This window comes from Solanum tuberosum, unplaced genomic scaffold (assembly GCF_000226075.1).
Source record: "Solanum tuberosum cultivar DM 1-3 516 R44 unplaced genomic scaffold, SolTub_3.0 scf00004, whole genome shotgun sequence".
Lineage (NCBI taxonomy): Eukaryota > Viridiplantae > Streptophyta > Magnoliopsida > Solanales > Solanaceae > Solanum > Solanum tuberosum.
In genome coordinates, this window is record NW_006238930.1 from 275,276 (window position 1) to 297,896 (window position 22,621).

The 22,621-nt window shown below is 35.5% G+C and overlaps 3 protein-coding genes across 3 annotated transcripts in view; all 3 read right to left on the reverse strand.

Moving 5' to 3' along the window:
* Positions 1-1,676, reverse strand: part of LOC102594264 (protein DA1-related 5-like) — a 4,471-nt gene extending 2,795 nt beyond the window's left edge. The window contains exon 1 of the mRNA XM_006338165.2: positions 1,497-1,676. Coding sequence (XP_006338227.1) covers positions 1,497-1,631 — 135 coding nt within the window. The 5' untranslated portion in view covers positions 1,632-1,676. The remainder of the gene's footprint in view (positions 1-1,496) is intronic.
* LOC107059605 (protein DA1-related 5-like) overlaps positions 1-22,621 on the reverse strand; it is a 26,291-nt gene that overhangs the window by 872 nt on the left and 2,798 nt on the right. The window lies entirely within an intron of this gene.
* Positions 21,212-22,621, reverse strand: part of LOC102593177 (probable disease resistance protein At5g66900) — a 20,590-nt gene continuing 19,180 nt past the window's right edge. The window contains exon 5 of the mRNA XM_006338163.2: positions 21,212-22,539. Coding sequence (XP_006338225.1) covers positions 21,707-22,539 — 833 coding nt within the window. The 3' untranslated portion in view covers positions 21,212-21,706. The remainder of the gene's footprint in view (positions 22,540-22,621) is intronic.

Genomic DNA, 22,621 nt, shown 5'->3' on the forward strand with positions numbered 1-22,621 from the left:
CAATAGCCAGAATTTTATAGTTTCTTTAGGTGTGAAAAACATTTTGAGATATTGCAAAAAGGATGCTACATAGTAGTCTTGAAGATAATATAGATTGTAGTTGTCACTTATGCTTAAGTCATCTTCCTTTGCACATGGCACAGAGGATCGCAATGCCTGATATCAGAAATCATGTATGGTTTTGAAAAATCTTCCAGCGGACTTAATAGACGATAAGATGATTAGTGACCAGTTTGAAGAACCCGATCAACCAATGCAGAGCATTGATACGATCATGCAAATAATCTCAGAGGCAACAGTACCACCAATTGGCTTGTATAACTTGGAAATGATGGACGATGACATGGATGACTTGGATTCAGAGCCTGATCTTGATATTGATAGCAGCGGGGAGATCATATATGCAATGTGAGTGCATGCCATGCTTGTGAAAAGGAAGTTGTATCTGCAATCTTACGAGAACATTTGTGGACTTGTTGATGTGCAAAGCTTAGGAGATTGTTGAATGCTCAGTAACAAGAACATGGGGGTATTTACAATGTTTGTAATTAGTCAAGTTCTTATCCTGGAAGGGGCTTTTAATCTGCCCATGAATTATTTCTTCTATCACCATAGGAGGAATTGGCTGAAAAAGTAATGGAGTTTCCATACTTGAGTTCATAATCTTTTTATAATGTCATACAGTTTTGTTATGTTGTAATTCTTGTACTTTCCTTATATGCATTTGTGTCAAACAAATCATGTGCTCTTTCTGGTTTTTGTAAGTTAAGATGCTTATAGTATTAGGGCTTGTGTATGACTATGTTTGTTAGCACAAATTTCCTCTGTATAGTTCTAACTAATCCTTCTGGTTGATTTTATATTTCCTTAGTAGTAAAGTGCGTTTCCCCTATAATGGTCAAGTGACATCGAAAGTTTTAAGACAGCTTTTATCGTAAGGTTGTACCATGAGGTGTGTTGGTACAAGAAATTATTGGAGGAGCAGAAAGAACCAGGACTTGATCTTTCTCCTGAAGCAGCTTCAATTTCTGTTTCAATTCATGAAGTGGGACTTCAAATCCAACCATAGAATCAGAAACTTGAGGCATATTAGACAATCCTGAAAACCCAAGACTAGAACCATTCATCCACCCTGAAGAACCACTAGAATTTGTAAATACAATACTACTCCCGGATCTCGTCAATGAAACATTCCTCAACATCGAGTGGATCTCCTCCAATATGTTGCGATTTTCAATAACATTAACCCGAGTCGATTTACTATCCCTAAGCAGCTGAAATATACCGTCTATCTGGCAGACCTTCATTAGTGAATTTTCCAACTTCGTTAGTTTTCTGGAGTAATTCCACTTCAAAGGGTCGTAGCTTTTAATCTTGGAACACTTGAGGACTAGGTCTTCACCTTTCATCAACTGCTTCTTAAACATGTCTATTTCTTCATCTCGGCCGTCTAGGGCCTTGCTTAGCCTCTCAATGTCATCGAATACTGGTTTGATGTAGATTAATGTCTGTTTCAAGCTTAGGAATTCGGAACGGAAAGTGGCAATGTTTACGCCAAAATCAACAACTACTTTGAGAAGTCGGTCGAATACTGGACCCAAAGCAGCTCCTCCCAAGAGAGCTGCTGCCATTGCTACGTAACACTGCAAAATGGATTATTTTGGGGAAGGTCTAGGTGAAGCGAGTGAAGTATAGCAGTAGGTCGTCTTGTAGATATTAAGGCATTCATTGGTGAGAATGATTTTGGAAAAGAGATGGCAATTGGTCGGAAGTTTCCGACTCAATTGACTTTTGAGGTCGTCGAGTACAAATCTTCCTTCTTTTTCCATTTGCTCCCTTGAGTTTCTTCGATGTGTACATGATACTCCATCCATTTCAATTTAGCTATTTTTACTTTACTTCTTAAATTTTTTCAAAAAAATATCCATTTTTATATTTAATAAATTGAAAAGAAAAAATAAATTGGAAGTGATGAAATAATGAATAACCTCAGAATTGGAGTATAAGAATTTGTACCAAACCACTTAATTTTTTTCCCCTAAAGCATAAGGGACCAAAAGCAATTTAAACAATTAAACCAATATAGAAAGTGATTTGACACGTTATTCAACACTCCCTCTATTCTATGTTAAGTAAATTGGCACGGCAATACACCCCTATTAAGAAAATTATTCAAAACATAACTTAAATCAAATTTTTTGCTAATGTCCTTTTATTAAATTATTATTATTATAAATATAAGTGGTAAATAATATAATTTATCTCCTAAAAAGTATAAAACTTAATTAATAAAAAAGGGCAAATATGAAACTTATTTTGAACAATAATAAAAATATCAAAAATTTACTTAATACAAAATAGAGAAAAAACTAAGATTTACGCAATATCCGATTAGATTAACTCTGATTATTGGCAACAATGTGGAAGAGCTACCATTGCGTCACGAATCCACCATGTAGACAATTGTTTATTATTACACTTACCACAAAGTGGAGGATTATACTGGTGTAGTATCAAATTTACTTGTGCAAATTCTACTATGTATATTAGAAGAGTGGGTATAATTTGAGGTATCAACATGTTTGCTTGTGGTCTTTTTTTTATTAGCTGAGGGTATTGTGGTAAATTCAACCTGTTGTCCCACCTTCTACTTACTCCACGTGGTTGTGTGTCCTTGGGTTTGTTGTGCGTCGCTCCATGTCTGCTTTCCACAAATCTTTATCTATTTCTCTTCAATCTTTTCAAGTACTCTTCAATTTCAAGGTAATTTTTTCTTCTTTCCCTGCCTTCCTCTCCATTTTTTTTTAATCTGATTTCTTGTGATAAGTTTTTTTCCTACACATGTTTTCCTCTACAGAGCTTCATCACATTTGGCTGAACCGATTTATAAAGCTTTGGTTTTAGATTTAGTTTTATAGGGTGATGAAGTTTGAATTTGAGAAGACGCAATAAAAAACAAAACGAACTAATCTTCAATGTTGTGACACAACCCCCAACTAATTAGAGTTCTGCCAGTTAAGTGTTTTCCTAAAAATAACTTATATGTAGATTGTTAAGTAGAAATTGTCCAAAGCGGTGGTCCACATAGTAACCTTTGTATTTAACGATATTGTTAGGAGCTCTGTGTTTTGAAGACTGTCAAAGTGCATAGAACAGGTTGTGATAATATGATACAACGTTCATCTAATGTGCATACGAGAAGGAGTTCGCAAGCGAGATAGTTTTCTTAATCAAATATGAAAACTAGACAAAGTAGGAAGCAGAAGTAAAGAAGGAGTTAGAGGCGTGAATAAAGAATACACAAAGGAAATAAAGACAAAACAAAGTAGGAAGTCGAGTTTGAGTTGAACAAGGCTTTAAAGCGGCGTATACAAGTTCGACTTGAACAAGGCCTGTGGAAGCGGTGATTTATAAATAGGGCAATAGTTTCTTTGGAGAAACTGGTGCAATAATATTGAGAGTAAATCAAAAACACTGTTAAAGAGAGTTTGAAAGAGTTTTTGAAGGTTCTTGTGGTGCTGCGAAGTTGTGAGGTTTTTGTTAATTGTCGTTAACTGTTATTTACTGCAAATTGAGTTTTGAGCGTAGAAAGAGTCTAACGAGTTGTTATAACTTGGAAGACTTTGTAGAAGACACAAATCGGGGGGTTTTTGTCTTGTGTAGTTAGGAGTTAGAGTTTATAACTCTTTATGTTACATAGTTGTGTAATCATTTTATTATTTGAAGGTGCAATAAATAATACAAAGTTTTGAAAGAGTTATCTTACGAAATTGTTTACTGCTAACTTCAGATAGTGAGAAACAAGTAGTAAGTACATGTTTATTTATAGAGTTAAGGAGGTCGTAATTCCAACAAGTGATATCAAAGCAAGACCATCTTAATATAAGTCTAATAACTTAAGATAAGATCATCATGAATTCTGCACCTCCTCTTGGACATGGTCAGAGACGGCACATCAATAGGCCACCATTATTCAATGAACAATACTGCTCATGGTGGAAGACAAGGATGGAAGACTTCATTCAAGCCGAAGACTACGAACTATGGGTTAGAATCACTGATGGACCATTAACTCATACTGTTACGGATAGTGAAGAAAACACTGTACCAAAACCCAAAGAAAAATACGGAGAAGCTGACTACAAGATGCTAGGAAAGAATGTAAAAGCCAAGTGCATTATTGTATGTGAACTAGGACCTGATGAGTTTAATCGCATCTCAAGTTGTACTTCCGTGAAACAAATATGGGACACCTTACAGAACTCTCATGAAGGTACAACTCAAGTTCGAAAATTTAGAATTGCCAGGCTATGCACTGAATATGAAGCCTTCAAGATGAAATCTGGAGAATCACTTCAAGATATGATCACCAAATTCACTACTGTGGTAAACAAGTTAATCTACTTGGGGAAAATTTACACCACTGAAGAACAGGTAGAAAAAGTGCTTAGAACCTTGCCTAGATCATGGGAAATAAAAGTTACTGTAATCAGAGAAGCCAAGCATTTAACAAATATGACTATGGATGAACTGGTAGGAAATCTCAAAACATATGAGATGAATGTTGATAAAAGAGGTGAAGGAAACAAAGAGAAAAATCTTGGACTCAAAGCAATTGAAAGTGATGAATCAGATATAGATGATGAAGATTTAGCACTGATCAACAGAAACTTCAAGAAACTTTTCAAAAGGGGAATGAATTCTGGCAAAAAGTCACCACCCTCCAAAGAAAAGACTACAGAGAAACCACAAAGTAGAGGATGCTTTAAGTGTGGTAAAACTGATCATCAGATTAAGAACTGTCCTATGTGGGAAGTAGAATGGAGAAAGGAAAAGGTAGAAAAAGAGAAGAAGGAACTTTTAAGCAAAAGAAAAAATAAAGAGAAAGAACAAGCGATGTATGCAGGTTAGGGAACAAGTTCAGACATGTATGAAGAAGATGCTGTGACATTGCCTTGATGGCCATAGAAGAATCAGAACCTGAACCTGAACCTGAATCAAACTATGAAGGAATGGAGGTAAATCTCTTTGATCTTAAAGATAAGCTAATAAAATTCTCTAAGAAAAATTATCTTTTTAACGCTCACATCTATAGAAACAATTCAAGAACTAGTTAAAACTAAGAATCAATTGCTTGCCTCTATGACTAGTTTAAAGTTTGAGTATATCGATCTCAAAAAACTCAATAGTGAACTACAGGCGAAAACCAAGCAATTGTTGCAGAAAATTCAGCAACTTGAAACCTGCAATTTAGCACTAAAGTCTGAAAATATAAAACGGAAAATTCTTGGTAAAGAAAAGGCGTGTGATCAACCCAAGCATGAACATAAAGTCAATAAACTCAAAAACGACTTAAGCTTGGAAAAAGAAAAATCTTGGAGAATGAATCTTGAATTGTCTAGGATAAAAACCGATCTAGAAAGAGCAAATAAATGGACAAGATCATCCATGATAGTCACACATCTGGGTAACAATACTCGAAACATCAAGGCTGGAATAGGTTTTGAGAAATCTCAAAACAACGAAATTCCTCTATTTTACAGTCTCTGTGGTAAAACTGGTCACTTCAAATCTAATTGTCAAAGAACCAGAACTAACACACACCTAAGGAACAATCACCTTCTAAACAAAACATGACTTCCAAACTGGATAAACAAAGATCTTATTCATCCTTTTGATCAAAACAAAGGACCCAAGTTGATCTGGGTTCCTAAAACTAACCTTTAATTCTTTTTCAGGAAGAAGTGAGAGAAAGCAAGCAACATTGGTACATGGATAGTGCTTGCTCAAGACATATGACCGGAGACAAAGCAATGTTTCTCTCACTTGAAGAAGGAAAATGTGGAATGGTAGCATTTGGTGGTGGAAAAAAGGGACAAATTAAAGGCATTGGTAAGATTGGAAGATCTGATGAGCACTCACTCGAAAAGGTGTACTACATGGAAGGACTGAAACACAATCTGCTTAGTATATCCCAACTATGCGACAAAGGAAACAAGGTAATTTTCCTATCCACTGGTGTTAAAGTAATCAATCTAATCACAAAAAAGGTAGTCTTAAACTGGAAAAAGGGACAAACATGTCTACACTGTAGACACTTCAATCACATCTGATGAGAACCTAGTATGTATAAGTGTGTTGGATAAAGATCCTCTACTTTGGCATAAACGACTAGGTCATGCTAGTCAAGTACAACTAAATAATCTCATCACTAAGGACTTAGTAATAGGACTACCTAAAACAAAGTTCAAAGAAGAAAAGATGTGTGAAACCTGCACTCTAGGGAAACAAATAAAATCATTATTTAAATCAAAACAGGTGATAAGCTCAACCAGGTCCTTAGAACTAATACACATGGATTTATGTGGACCAATGAGAGTCAAAAATAGGGGAGGGAAAAGATATGTGTTCGTATTATTTGATGACTATACTAGGTTTACTTAGACACTATTCCTGACATCAAAAGAGGATGCATTTGAAACATTCTGCTAGCTAATAAGAAAGCTTCAAAAGCAATTTGATAAACCATTAATGGCAATCAGATCTGATCATGGAACATAATTTGAAAACTCAAAGTTTGCCCAATATTGTGATGTCTATGGAGCCGACCATAATTTCTCGGCCCCTAGAACCCCTCAACAAAATGGTGTGGTTGGAAGGAAAAACAGAACCTTGCAAGAAATGGCTAGAACCATAATGATTGCTAACAAAATCACCAACCAATTCTGGGCAGAAGCTATAAATACTGCCTGTTATACCATAAATAGATGCATGTCCAGACCTGTGTTAGATAAAACTCCCTATAAATTGCTAAAAGGTAGAAAACATAACATCTCTCATCTAAGAGTGTTTGGGTGTAAGTGCTTTATTCACGATAATGGAAAAAATCTGCTAGGTAAATTTGATGCTAGAAGTGACAAAGGAATCTTTTTGGGATACTCCACACATAGTAAAGCCTATAGGGTACTCAACAAAAGAATAATGTGTGTAGAAGAGAGTGTGCATGTTATATTTGATGAAAGCAATACTATGTCTAACCAAGCCTTGCAGGAAAACGAAGTACCATCAAAAGAATACACTGACTCTGTACAGGAACAAATACAAGAAACAGGTCGCTCAGATACAGTCAATGAAGACAGTGTTGAAACACATGCGAGAGATGATGCCTCAGAAAAGGTGTCTGATGAAAACCAAATAGATCTGAATAATGGTCAAGATACGAAACAACCAAATTTGGTTCTAAAAGATTACAAATACCAAAGATCACATCCATTGAACAACATACTTACTGATCTCACTTCTGGAATAACCACCAGATCAGGGATAAAAACCATTGTGCTTTTAATGCATTCCTATCCACGATGGAACTAAAGAAGATCAGTGAAGCTCTCCAAGATGCAAACTGGATTATGGCCATGAAAGAGGAACTAAATCAGTTTAAAAGGAGTAAAGTTTGACATCTGGTGCCTAAACCACTAAATAGAACTATAATCGGTACAAAGTGGGTGTTTCGAAACAAGTTAGATGAACATGGTACTATAACAAGAAACAAAGCTAAGCTAGTAGTCCAAGGGTACAATCAAGAAGAAGGGATAGATTATAATAAAACATTCGTACCTGTGGCAAGGTTAGAGGCAATCAGATTACTCATAGCATTTGCATCACACATGGAGTTCACCCTGTATCAGATGGATGTAAAAAGTGCATTTCTTAATGGGTTACTAAAGGAAGAAGTATTTGTCAAACAACCTCGTGGCTTTGAGAACAATAACTATCCTGACTATGTCTATAAACTTGATAAAACTCTTTAAGGGTTAAAACAAGCTCCAGGGGCATGGTATGATAGACTGTCAAAATTTCTCCTAAGCCATGGCTATTCAGGAGGTAAAATTGACAACACACATTTTCTCAGAAACAAAGGAAAATTCCTACTGATTGTACAAGTGTATGTTGACGACATCAATTTTAGAGCAACAAACAAGACTCTTACAAATGAATTTGCCAACCTTATGAGCAATGAGTTTGAGATGAGCATGATTGGCGAATTAAACAACTTTCTAGGGCTTCAAATAAAGCAAACACATACAAGTACCTTCATTCATCAGCAAAAGTATGTTAAGGAACTACTCAAAAGATTCAAAATGGAAGATGCTAAACAAATTGATACCCCAATAGCAACAACTACAAAACTAGACTTAGAAGGAACATGTTCTATTTTGGAACAAAAATTGTATAAAGGTATGATTGGGTCACTTTTGTATCTTACCGCCAGCAGGCCTGATATTGTGTTCAGTGTGGGATTATGTGCTAGATTTCAAACCAATCCCAAAGAATCTCATCTTCAAGCTGTCAAAAGAATTCTCAGATACTTAAAAGGAACCACTGACTTAGGACTATCGTATCCAAAGGGGAGCTATTTCGAATTAGTAGGGTATGCCGATGCGGATTATGCTGGTCACCTAGCAGACAAAAAAAGTACCACAAGTATGGCTCACTTTCTAGGCTCATACTTAATTTCTTGGGGATCAAAGAAACAAAACTCGGTTGCATTATCTACAACAGAAGCTAAATATGTAGCAGCAGCCTCATGCTGTGCTCAATTACTATGGATCAAACATTAGCTCAGTGATTTTGGTCTTAGTATTGAGTGTGTCTCCATTTTCTGTGATAACACAAGTGCAATCAACATTGCAAAAAATCCTGTCCAACACAAAAGAACAAAACATATAGACATCCGTCATCACTTTCTAAGGGAAAACGTTGAGAAATGGTTAATCTCCATGAATTTTTGTGCCACTGAACAACAAATTGCTGACATTTTCATTAAGGCATTAGCAAGGGAACAATTTGAAAGAAACAAGTTGGAATTAGGGATGATAAAAATCGCCTAAGCATCTTTGCTCAGTGAGCAAACTGTGACCCTAAATTACTTGTTTTTTTTTTTGTATTAATGCTCATAATGAATTATGACTAAAAAAACTCTACTACTCTTAGGTAATTAGAGACTCAAGGAATTAGGACTTCAAGGAACACTATTCTCCAATGGAAGGTATGTACACTTTACTTATTAAAGAAGACTAAAATGCCTTGCCATATACACTCTACCCGTCCCATTATTAAAATTGTTGTCAGAAATCATGATTTACAACCGCCAAAAATCAAATCTCACATATCAACCCATCAAATCCATCCGTTTCACTTCTCCAAAAACCCTTCCACTTTTCTTTTAAAAAAAAACTTTCTTTACTCTACTTTTCATTCTTCTTCATTTATCAAAACACCCTATCTCCATTAATCATCTCTACCATTACACAAATCTTTTTTTCGATCATGGCATTTCCGTCAAATCCCAACCTTGTTATCATTTCTTTTGATAATCAAGAAAGCTCATTTGTCTTACCTGCTCTCATGTATATTGACTTTTACGGAGTAACTCATCCTGCATATTTACTCATGGAAGAAGCATCAATTCAGGGGGAAAGGAGAAACAATAATTTGAGGTCTGATTTAGGAGACGAAACGATAGCACGAAGTGAGAGGAAACTAATATCCTCAAAGGAACAAGTTCATTCTTACAATGATATTCCGTTGGTCCAACTGGTTTCTAAAAGACTTCGTTCACGCCTGAGTAAAATCTTTTGTCAACCCATTGCTATGATTCTTCCAGATGTTCATGAAAGTCCTATTTCTAACCCATCAGTAAAGGCTCCGGTTCGAGTAACTCGATCTGTACAGCGTACTCGGGACGCAATGCTTCTTGCTAAATCGACTAAGAAAACTCGCCCGCTGCAAAGTAAGTTTGTTCTTCATTCTAATCCTATAGAGATTGATGATGATGACATTGTTGAACCCAAGAAAAATATAAAACAAAAAAAGAAATACATCTAAACTAGAAGAATCTGGTCCCAAAGAAACTGATGAAATTGACTCTGCTAGGGTACTATCCTCTAGGAGAAGAAGTGTGATTAGGGGTAGGGTAATTACTGGATTTGGGGTGACGAGATGAGTGAATTACTAGCTCTTTTACAAGCCCAATGATGGACTGAATTACTTAGTCAAGGAACTCATAGGCGTAGAATGGGTAGAGAAGAAACCAGGGAGTTCTACCTTAATGTAACAGGGTCTGATTCGTCAATTTCAAGTACTGTTTATGGTGTTTCGTTGACACTCAATGCTAAGATCTTATCCTCTTTACTCGGGGTACCAAATAGTGGATGGGGTCACTACGTTAAGCGCGATTGGCCACTTCTAGAGGGAAACACCTCTGCTCTTGAATTATGTCCCTGATTCTCAAATGATCCTACATTGAATGAGTATACCAGAGTTGATAAAGGAGCTATGTTTCCCTTGCATCGTTTGTTGTTTGATATTGTACATAAAATAGTACTACCTCGAAAGTAAAAAAGGACGGAGGCAAATTATTTGGATCTCACTCTTATGGAGTTGTTGCTATCTAAGATCTCAATTAACTTACTTGCCCTGATTCTCAGTCATATACATGGTCTATGTGTGTTTGATAAAAAAGTACGTGGACTGGCCTATGGGTTCTGGCTTGGTATGGTGTTTGAACATTTTGGTGCTCCTATTAAAAAGTGGCATATTCAAACTATTAAGGATGTGTTGGGGGTTGTGGATTATGAAACTATACATGCTACAACGAGAGGGGCAAATGCACCAGTGCAACGTTTAAAAGCTTCTCTTACTGCCAAGGATAAGAAACTGGATGTTTTACGAGTGGCTCACTCTGCAGAATTGAATCAACTTCGTATTACTCATGAGCTGGAACGCGAGAAGTTGATTGCTGAGAACTGTAAAGTGAAGGACGAACTAGCTCAGGCTCAGGTTGCTTTGCACAATGAATGGAATATCAATTCAGGGCATCTGAAGAGTATCTTTGAGCTGTTATCTAAGGGTTCCTCATCCTCATCTTCCCTTGTGCCTTCTTCTGATTCCACATTAATCTAATTGTGCAAAGTGATGTGTTTTGTTTTTTTAAGACTAAAGTGTGCATTTCTGACTTTTTGGTGGATATTGTTTTCTGTTGTTGCTTAATTCTGTTGTATCACTAATGCCTAAGTTGGTAGTTTTCTTGGTTATAGTTTGTTGTGATGTATAGGTCTTTCTTTCCAGTTTTTGTCTAATGTCAAAAGGGGGAAGATGCGTGCATATTTATTTGAAAGAGTTATCTTACGAAATTGTTTACTACTAACTTCAGATAGTGAGGAACAAGTAGTAAGTGTTATTGTTATCTCCTGTATTCAGGTTAGTCAAAATTTCAGAAACAGAAAAAAGATGAAATAGACAGAATGATTTTTAATCCGAGTCTACAGAAACCACTGTGTTTCCTTAAGAAATTTAATCCCCTCACTGTACCCGAGGTTGCAGATTAATTCCTCCCAAGATAAAATGGATTAACCTGTTAAAGAAGTAGTGGTACCTCAAACTTCAATAACGTCAACGAACGCAAGAACAACAACAAGAGCACACACAGACTCAGTCGATCGACAATTTTATTTATGTAAGAAAATGTAAGCAGAGAGGAAAAATTTTCAGTGTTTGAAAAAAATGAAAAATACCTCTTATTTATAGCCATTTGCAGCAAGGAATGCGTCTGTTCAGAAAAATCTGTTCAGACCCGTTTTTTCCAGAACATTGTGTCCTTTGGGAAAAGTAACGACTTTTCGAAAGGATTACCGTTTGGGAAAAGTAACGACTTTTCTGAAGGATTACCGTTACACGTGAATTCAAATAAATTCAGTTGCGCCAAATTAATTATGTTATTTAATTAACATTCTGAATTAATTTATAAGAGAAAGAAAATGATTTAACAAGATTGATTAAATAAATTTTGTCCAAAAATATTATCAATCACATCCAAAGCCGAAGTCGAGGCCGAGCGAGCTACGACGACGGCGCAAGGGGTAACCTTCTTCTTAACCATTTAAGAACTAAAGGAAGTGTTTCCTAATATAAAGACAAGTGTCCTTGGGTTTATTGTGCGTGACTCCATGTCTGCTTTCCACGAATCTTCATCTATTGAAAAGGAAAAAGGCGGAGCTATTTCTCTTCAATCTTTTCAAGTACTCTTCAATTTCAAGGTAATTTTTTCTTCTTCCTCTTCTTTTTTTTTAGATCTGATTTCTTGTGATAAGTGGTTCTCTTCAGAGCTTCATCGCATTTGTGCTGAACCGATTTATAAAGCTTTGGTTTTAGATTTAGTTTTATGGGGTGATGAAGTTTGAATTTGAGAAGACGCAATAAAAAATAAAACGAACTAAACTTCAATGTTGAGACACAACCCCCAACTAATTAGAGTTCTGCCAGTTAAGTGTTTTCCTAAAAATAATAAATATGTAGATTGTTAAGTAGAAATTGTCATCAGTTACCAAAGCGGTGGTCCACATAGTAACCTTTGTATTTAACGATATCTTTATTGATGTTCAAAGACTAATATTAGGATTAAATTAGAATACATTTTGTTAAGCCACCACAACTTGGCTATTTATATATGTAAATTGTAAAGGGAAGGAAAAGACACATTTTGCTTTTGATTAGCCATAGTTTTGAGGAGGTTGTATGAATACATAGGGAAAAGAATTACCGTTGTGCCTTTTAGGCAAGCTTCGTGTGATGAGTTTTGTACCTGAAACTTCGCAGGTAAAAGATTAGCAATTCAACTAATTCCATAAGCATTTAGAATAACTTCATTGGAAGATTTGATAGTATAGATCATTTACAATTGCTAATATAGTGATATAACAAGAAATTAATAACAAAAGAGATTTGTAAATAAGATATGAACTACCCCTGAGTTATGGGGGAAATTCGGATGCTAAGCTTGCCCTGTCTATCGTATCGTCGGGATGGTACCTCGTTTCCTTATTCATCGTCAACCATTGCTTGATGTCTGCCTCTGCAATCAAGCGTTCCGCTGCAACCCACAGACACAAGTATGTGATAAACATGTGCATCGAGGTTGGCATTTAAAGATTCGTTGTATTTATTTAATTCCACTCTTAGTTGTGATGACATTTTCTCTGTGTAGCATAACACTTGAAGAGGCTTTCCAGAAGAGGCCCTACTACTAAAGTAATTCCGCATGACAAGTTTCCGTTTCATTGTTAGAATGATTTTTTTTCAGTTTAGAGAAATATTAGTTCATTCACAGATGTATACGTGGTTATTTGGCAACTCTTCCTCTCTATGAGGGGAAAACTCAAATAACCATATTGGTTCCTTCAGAGATGTATAACTAATCATTCTCAATGTATGATTAGTTAACATTAGTTGAAGGAAAAGCTTCTTCGTTCAAAAGTAACTGCCATTCTAAACAAGTATAAATAAGGATTGTGTTGCAAAGCTCGGAGGATATCAGTACGATCCTCTTTTACTTGTCAACACATGCTTATTTGATATGTTTTAATAAACATCTTATTTGGGAGTCCAAAGCCAAAAGGGTTATTTTCTCCCTTCAAAAAATAAAACGGCACATACAAAAAAAAAATTAACCAAAAGGGTAAAATCGCTCCTGATGGAGCGATTTTCTTCTGACAAAAATTGACTGTTAAAAGAAATAAAAATCGCTGCCTTAGCAGCGATTTTCTCAAAAAAAATACGTAATTCATTATTTCTTTAAAATCACTGCTATAGCAGCGTCTTTATATTAAAAAAAATTAAAAGTGAAAAGCAACGATTTTTTGTTAAGGAATTAAAAAAAAAATATAAAGAACAAGTTTTAAATTACATAAATTTCCGGCGGCAGCAATTAAAAAAAAAACAAGTTTTTTAAAGAAAAAATCGCTGCCTCTGTTTTAATTTTTTTTTTTCATTAAAATCGCTGAAAGGGTAAAAAAAATTTTAAAAAAAAGCTTTTTATGAAAATCGCTGCCTTCAATTTTTTTTTATTTTTTATTTTTTATTAAATTCTCTGCAAGGGTAGGATTTTATTTATTTTTTTAAAATAATTTCTTAAACAAAATCGCTCCTATAGCAGCGATTTTACTTTTTTTTAAACGATGCTATAGCAGCGATTTTAAAGAAAAAATATGCAATTTTTATTTCTTTGTCAGAACAAAATCGCTCTCGACGAGAGTGATTTTACCCTTTTGGTTAAATTTTTTTTTGATGTGTCATTTTTATTTTATTTTTAAAAAAAATTACTCTTTTAGCTCCGGACTCTCTTATCTGGAATCAACTTGCCCCTTAAAAAGCCAACCTTATCACTTGGAAAGTGAAATTGCACTATCTACTTAATTTAGTGACTTAATTTATGCAAATAACACTTTACGCAACAACCAAAAATTATTTGGAAACACGCTGTCACAGAAGTATTGGGACCGTACTTGCACGGGCCGGCATTATCTAGAACTCCAATCCTATATGTTGATCATTTGTAAAAACCTTGAAATCAATTTATTATTACTACTAATAACCAAGTAAAAACAAACTAAAAATCATATATTACTATAAGTGGGAACAAAAAAAGTTAAAAGTTGAATTACGATTTTACCTCTACTATAAATTAAAATGTTATAAAAGCATTTAATTATTTAATTTAAATATTAAATTGTATCATTTTAATAAAAATGTGAATGACTTTTGCATTTCCTTAGATTAATTACTAATTAAAATATCTAATTTAATAATATTTATCATCTATAATCTATATGTATATTTAATTTAATTATCATTATCATACTATATCATCATAATATATATTACTAATTACTAATTACTAATTACTAAAGGTGGAAAGCCTCCAAGTTAAAAAGTTGAATTACAAAATATCCATATAAAGTTAAATGACTACTTTTATCCTTCAATCAAAATTTACTCCAACATTTTTTTGGATAAAGATGTAAATATGCATTCAAATAAAGATTAAAAAAAAAAGTTAAATTAGGAGAAAGAAGTTTTACTGCTCCAAACCATTGAAGAATTTGAAAAGTCTTGCAACAAATTCAACATAAATTATATGCTACATCCACTTAAAAGGTGATTTTTTTTTAAGTGAAAAAAACGTAGTCTAGCTGCTTATATTCATAATTTTGAAAACCCAAAAGTTTCTTCTTATTAAAATCACTTTGAAAAGTGTAATCCCTCAATTAATAATATCAGTTTGAAAATTAATTACACCCCTCTACATTCTATTAAATCTCTACACCCCCTTTATATCTTATGTTGTCACTGCTAAAAAGGAACATGTTCTCTTCCAAAATTGAGAGAACTACTCCTCCAAGACTACACAATTTTCCCTTTCTAGACAATTCTATATCGTTTCTTGAATAAATGTTGTTTTTTGCCAAGCTCATACTGTAGAAATGTTATGACAATTACATTAATTTTATTGCAAAAATTTATTTATTGATCAAATTTCATGGTAAGAATATATGAATCTTTTATGCTCTTTTTCTTTGTTTCATCGTTTTTTTTCTTCTGCAGCTTGCTCTTCATTTTCTTCACCTTCTCCGCAATGGTGCGGTAATACATATGACATCTCTCCGTCACTGCGCTGTTATGTATGTGGCATCGGACCCTTACTCGCTGCCCCAAGTCCTTAATCTTGTCTTCATATTTCACATATACAACTGGTACAGTCAGCCCCACCACAATCCCTGCATTACCAGATATACTCCTTAAACCCACACACTTATATAGTACTAAAACATAAGTACGTAGGTAAATTAGTAGACTGATTATTACTACTTAATCATCATATAAGTAGTGTAGTAATTACCAATGTAGAGAAGCGTAAGTAAATCAAAGTAACTTGCCACAACCGAAAGCAATCCCAACGAAGCTAGAGTCCCCGCAAAGACGAACCACTCTCTCTTGGTACTCACGCTAAACAGAAAACTCAGGCTATTCTCAACCGATTCACGAAATGTTAAATTCCATATAGGTTAATTAGTTAGTACACGTAAGCAGTTAGTTGTATATTCTGTTAGAAGGTTACAATAGTGGTTAGTATGTGTAGAAGGTTCATGTATTTCTACTTGTATTCATCACACACTTCTATATATAAGAGGTGGCTATGTACATATCAGTTTGAACTTCAATAATATCAGTTTCATTTTCTCTGTTTCATCTTCACTGTTCTTAGACGATTAGAAGCTCCGTCAATGGAATTTGGAACTTGTTAGTTCATTCTTTCACATGGTATCAGAGCCAGCGATGTAGGCTGTGCTAGAGTTTCGTTTGTTTTTTCATTTGCTGAGAATTGTTGTTTGATATGGCAACTACAAAAATTGATTATACTCATCCTTTGTACATAGGACCTTCTGATACATCAGGTGCAATGATCATCCCCATCAAGCTCACAGGATCTGATAATTACGGAATATGGAGCAGGTCAATGAGGATTGCTCTTCTAGGAAAAAGGAAATTTGGATTTGTAACAGGTGTCTGTTTAAAGGAATCGTGCAAAGACGAATGGCAGGAACAGTGGGAAACCTGCAATGCTATCGTACTATCATGGCTGATGAACACAGTAGTTGAGGATCTCCTTGGTGGCATAGTCTATGCTACGAGTGCTCATAAAGTTTGGGAGGATTTGAAGGAACGTTTTGACAAGGTTAATCGAGTCAGGATTTATCAATTGCATCGGGAAATTACTACTCTATCGCAAGGTACTGATTCCATCTCTACTTATTTTAGCAAATTGAAAAACCTCTGGAGTGAATATGATGCTGTAGTTCCTTCTCCAAGCTGTGAATGTGCTAGATCCAAGGATTATGTAGACCATTTATATCAGTTGAGATTGATACGATTTTTGAGTGGTTTGAATGACTCATACGATTAGGCTCGTCGATAAATTCTGTTAAAAAGTGTAACTCCAACTATCAATCAGGCTTATGCTATTGTAATTGAGGATGAAATCCAACACTCTGCTTGCTTAGTTAATGTCACTGAAAGTCCTGATCCTGTGATTATGCAATCTAGTAGAAATTCGACTTATAATCAGAATAATCAACAATTTAGAGGAAGGAAGGTACAATGCGATTACTGTCATTTTACTGGCCATACAAAGGATAATTGCTACAAGCTGATTGGTTATCATAGTGACTGGAAACAGAAGAACAGAAATGACTATGGAAATAAAAGAGGAAGGACACAAAATTATGGCACAAATGGAGGTCACCCTTATGGCACAAATGGAGGTCAACCTGGTCACAATGGACCTCAACCATTTCATTCAGCAAACAATGTCTCAGGGAAGCTTAATGAACCAGATCAAACTGCTTCATCCAGCAATGCTGTGAATAATGCTTTTATGACAAAAATGACATGGCTTTACTGATGATGAATACCATCAGATCTTGGGGCTGCTTCATAAGGATACACATGAGACTTCTGGCAATAATACAGGTAATGCTAACTGCTTAATGTCTAGCATTTTTTCAAGTGATTGGATAGTGGATGCAGGTGCCACTCATCATGTAGCAGCTAATAGACATCTAATGACAGAGAGTAATGTTAACATAACAAGAGGTGATAAGGTGAACTTGCCCACAGGAACATCAGTTCCCATTTCACATATTGGGATTGCTCCTGTATTTGAAAATGAAGTAGTACAAAATGTGTTGTATGTACCCAAATCCAGGTTTAATCTGCTATCAGTGTCCAAACTCACCAAGGAATTATCATGTATTGTTTCCTTTTATCCTGATTTCTGTGTATTTCAGGACCTTCACAGTGGCAAGGTGAAGGGGATTGGTAGAGAAGATGGTGGTCTATACATCTACAGAAAGGAGAATGGATTTAATCAGAAGTATAAATCAATTCCTGGTACACAAAAGTTAGCAGCTACACTACCCATTCAGGATTGCAATCTATGGCATAAACGACTTGGACACCCCTCTGTTCAGGTCATGAAGCATTTGAATCTCTTGAGGAATGATAGTGATAGTGAGTTGCTGCAAAATTGTTCGGTGTGTCCTCTAGCCAAACAGACTCGATTGTCTTTTCCTATCAGTTCTTCTAGAGCTAGTTTACCTTTTGATATTGTGCACATGGATTTGTGGGGACCTTATAAGGTTCCTACCTTTGATAAGAAACAATATTTTCTTACCGTGGTGGATGATTGTAGTAGGTATACGTGGATTCATTTGTTCCAGCTTAAATCTGAAACAATTGTGGCAATTAAGAACTTTCTGATAATGATAAAAGCTCAGTTTGATGCACATGTCAAGATTATCCGATCTGACAATGGTACAAATTTTTTTAATTCTCAATGCTCAGTTTTGTTCAAAGATCTAGGCATAATACATCAGAGTAGTTGTGTGCACTCACCACAACCAAATGGAACAGTTGAAAGAAAACATAGACATATACTTAATGTAGCTAGAGCAATCAGATTTGAGTCCAAAATGCCCATCAAGTACTGGGGAAAATGTGTGGTTGCAGCTGTATATTTGCTAATTAGATTGCCTTCTGTAGCTGTGGCTGGAAAGACTCCCTATGAAGTGTTGCATTCTAAGCCTCCATCCCGAATTCATTTGAGAATCATTGGTTATCTATGTTATGCTTCCTCTATACCAAAAGGTGATAAGTTTGCAGAAAGAGCAAAGCCAGCAGTCCTGATGGGGTATTCTGAGACTCAGAAGGGTTATTTGTTAATGGAGATTACTACCAAGTCTTTTTTTGTCAGTAGGGATGTAGTCTTTAAAGGACATAATTTTCCTTTTGCTCATCACTCAAATGAAGTAGTCCATCAATCAGTTTCCATGATACCTGACTCTGCCTTGTTTGAAGAATGTGCTGATGAATGTGACACTGAATTGCTGCCTGTTGATAATAATCTTGACACTGTTGTTGTTACTCCTGCTGCAACCCCTATTACTACACTTGAAATTCTTCTCCTGATTCCACTTCTCATGCTGATAGTACTCCCATTATTTCACCCCCTGTTAGACACACCTCCAGAACTACTAAGCAGCCTGTTTGGATGAAGGACTACATAGCACCTTCTAAGGTCTACTAAGCGTGCAGTATTCTGTTCCTGAGAACATTCAGATATCTGAGGAATGTCGCCACTTAATCTCAAGGATCTTTGTTGGAGATCCGGCACAGGTTAGTGAGGTTTTAAGAGTAATTAGTACACAGAAGTGAGTAGATGGAGTTTTGGAATGTTTCTGTTGTGATTGCTTTGGGACTTCAATTATGATCTGAACCAATCTTGCCTATTGTTGTATTTAAGGCATCTCTTTAAATATGTTGTTCCAAGTTCCTTCTTATACAGACCTGTTTGACTGGCAGGAGGTTGAAGAATATAATTTGACTAGTGTATTGTACTTGTAATAGTAGGAAATACATACACTAGTTATAGGAACTTAAACTGGGAAGAAGAGCCCAATAGCCAGAATTTTATAGTTTCTTTAGGTGTGAAACATTTTGAGATATTGCGAAAAGGATGCTACATAGTAGTCTTGAAGATAATATAGATTGTAGTTGTCACTTATGCTTAAGTCATCTTCCTTTGCACATGGCACAGAGGATCGCAATGCCTGATATCAGAAATCATGTATGGTTTTGAAAAATCTTCCAGCGGACTTAATAGACGATAAGATGATTAGTGAACAGTTTGAAGAACCCGATCAACCAATGCAGAGCATTGATACGATCATGCAAATAATCTCAGAGGCAACAGTACCACCAATTGGCTTGTATAACTTGGAAATGATGGACGATGACATGGATGACTTGGATTCAGAGCCTGATCTTGATATTGATAGCAGCGGGGAGATCATATATGCAATGTGAGTGCATGCCATGCTTGTGAAAAGGAAGTTGTATCCGCAACCTTACAAGAACATTTGTGGACTTGTTGGTGTGCAAGGCTTGGAAGGGGCTTTTAGTATGCCCATGAATTATTTCTTCTATCACCATAGGAGGGATTGGCTGAAAAAGTAATGGAGTTACCATACTTGAGTTCATAATCTTTTTATAATGTCATACAGTGTTGTAACTCTTGTACTTTCTTTTATGCATTTGTGTCAAACAAATCATGTGCTCTTTCTGTTTTTTGTAAGTTAAGATGCTTATAGTAATAGGGCTTGTGTATGACTATGTTTGTTAGCACAAAATTTCCTCTGTATAGTTCTAACTAATCCTTCTGGTTGATTTTATATTTCCTTAGTAGTAAAGTGCGTTTTCCCTATAATGGTCAAGTGACATCGAAAGTCTTAAGACACCTTTTATCGTAAGGTTGAATTAGGGGTGTCAAAAATGAACCCAAACATAGGTAACCCGCTCAATCCGCCCAAAATTTTAAGGGTTGGTTCAAAATAATTTGAATTGAGTTCAATCTCAACCCATTCAAGCCTAATCCATTTTAAGAGAATCTTCAATTGAGCCCAATTCAATCTCCAATTTCAACTTATTTTAAAACTCTTTACTAAGATATGTTTCTATATTAAAGGTAAGAATTATAATCGATTTAACATCTTTTAGGATTTATCTATCCATTTGTTACTTTTTAAAAAAAAGAATATCTTGAGTTGAAATTCGAATTGTGACTATAAAAGTTAAATATCCCTATGTTAAAATTATTGAGATTAAGTCAAATTGGGTGGGTTAAGATCCAACCCGTTTTTTAGCCCATTTGAACTCAACCCATTTGAGCCCAAAGTAAACTTGGGCGGGTCAAGTCCCAATCCGATTTCAATTTCAACCCATTTTAATATCTCCAATTTCAATCCAACCCACCCATTTGACACCCCTAGGTTGTACCATGAGGTGTGCTGGTACAAGAAATTATTGGAGGTAATGATCCTCGAGGAGCAGAACAGCAAAAAGCCTCAATTCATAACTAAGTTTGGGTTGATTAATAGAATTCTCACTTCATTTAAGTCCGACTCAGTTCAATATTAAGTTGCATTTCTCTTGGAAAACAATCTATAACTACACAATCAAAAACAGCGAGGAAGGTTCTTTGCTAATGAATTCTATATTCCTTTCATTCAACAAAGAAGCATCTGTTTTACATGCATAAGTAGGAATACATCAGGGTCCAAAGCCCTATCCAAATTCAATAAAAATCAATATATTTGAGCCCTACTAATGTATTGTATCGTATCCATGATTTAAATGATGAACCTATAAGAAAAGTAAGATACCAGGTAGAGCTACTATGAAAAGGTAGGGTAAGGATAAAATGGAATAATTAAATAATAAGTAAAGACGAAAAAAGAAAAGAATATTTAGTTTATGACGCAATCACACTAATCGATATTTTCATTATTGCCTAACAATGGATTAAACAACACAATATAATTATTTTACAGTAACAATCAAAACAAACATTATATTTAAAATAAAAATACAATACAATATAATGGATAACAACCATCCAAACAAAGTGTAAAGTTTAAACTTACATCAGTCTGTTTGTGCTACTAGCTTTTCCGCATTCCAGCTCTAGTGACGGCTTCTAATAACCAATCTTGAGCTGCATCTTTCCAAATACACTGGAAACAATGTTGGATGGAATTATTATAACCCTCACCTTTGGCTACTTTCAGCTCGTTTTGTTCTAGTCCGGAAGTCGCCTCAAGAAACACCCATCACTTGTCACTGTTGATCAAGTTATTCCAGTGTTTACTTTGCACTATCCACCCAATTGCAAGTTATTCCAGTGTTTGCTTTGCCTTATCCACCCATATTCAAGTTCCACCATAGTGAGTGCTCCAGCAGCATCTCAGATAAATTATGATCTATGCAGCAAATTCAAATTGATATGTTCCTCCATCACAGTGATTCTCAGATTCTTCAGATGTTCCTTAACGTATTCCCATAAATAGGCTGTTTCTTCATCACATACAACATCTTCCAACTTTACTAGTTTTTGCGGAGAATCGGGCAGCTTATCAATACCCAGGGAACTTCCCATGCAAAGAGTCTGTAAAGAACAGAGTTGATCCACTTCCAATGGCAAGTTATCCATAGCCACACAATCATATACATCAAGCAATTTTAATTTATTAAGTTTTGCTATAGACTTAGGCAACTCAGCCACATTTGTGCAAGAATGAAGCCTTAGTATTTCCAAATTTGTCAATCTCCCAAGCTCTTCCGGAAGGGCAACCAGTTCGTGACAATAACAGATGCTGAGCCTTTTAAGATCAACAAGATCACATATTTCAGCTGGTACTTTTGTTAAATCGCTGCAGTACTCGATATTCATCTCAACGAGTTTTGGCCACATGTAAGGCATCTTGGCAGCAGAGTTCTCAAATGCCTCCCCAATTTCACAAATGTTCAGGGAGATTTTGCGCAAATTTGGTAGCTGCAGATTGGCTGTGAAAATGGATGTAACAGAGATGCGTTCCAGGTTGATTCTCTTAAGATTCAGCAGAGAACAAAGCTGAAAGTTATTCAAATTGGCTGGGAAGAAACCATTGTTTGTCACAATCAGTGTCTTCAATTGGCTCATCTGCTCCATAAAAAGGGGTAAGTTGTAGGTCCTTGTTTCAAAGTTCAACACAAGTACTTCAACTTTAGGAAATCGCACATCATCCCAGTTAGAGGAGAAATCTTCATCTGCAATTCGGATTCATGATGTGGTAATTAAATTGCAGAGACAAGATGAAGCAAATCTACAGAAGACATCTCAATATTTGAC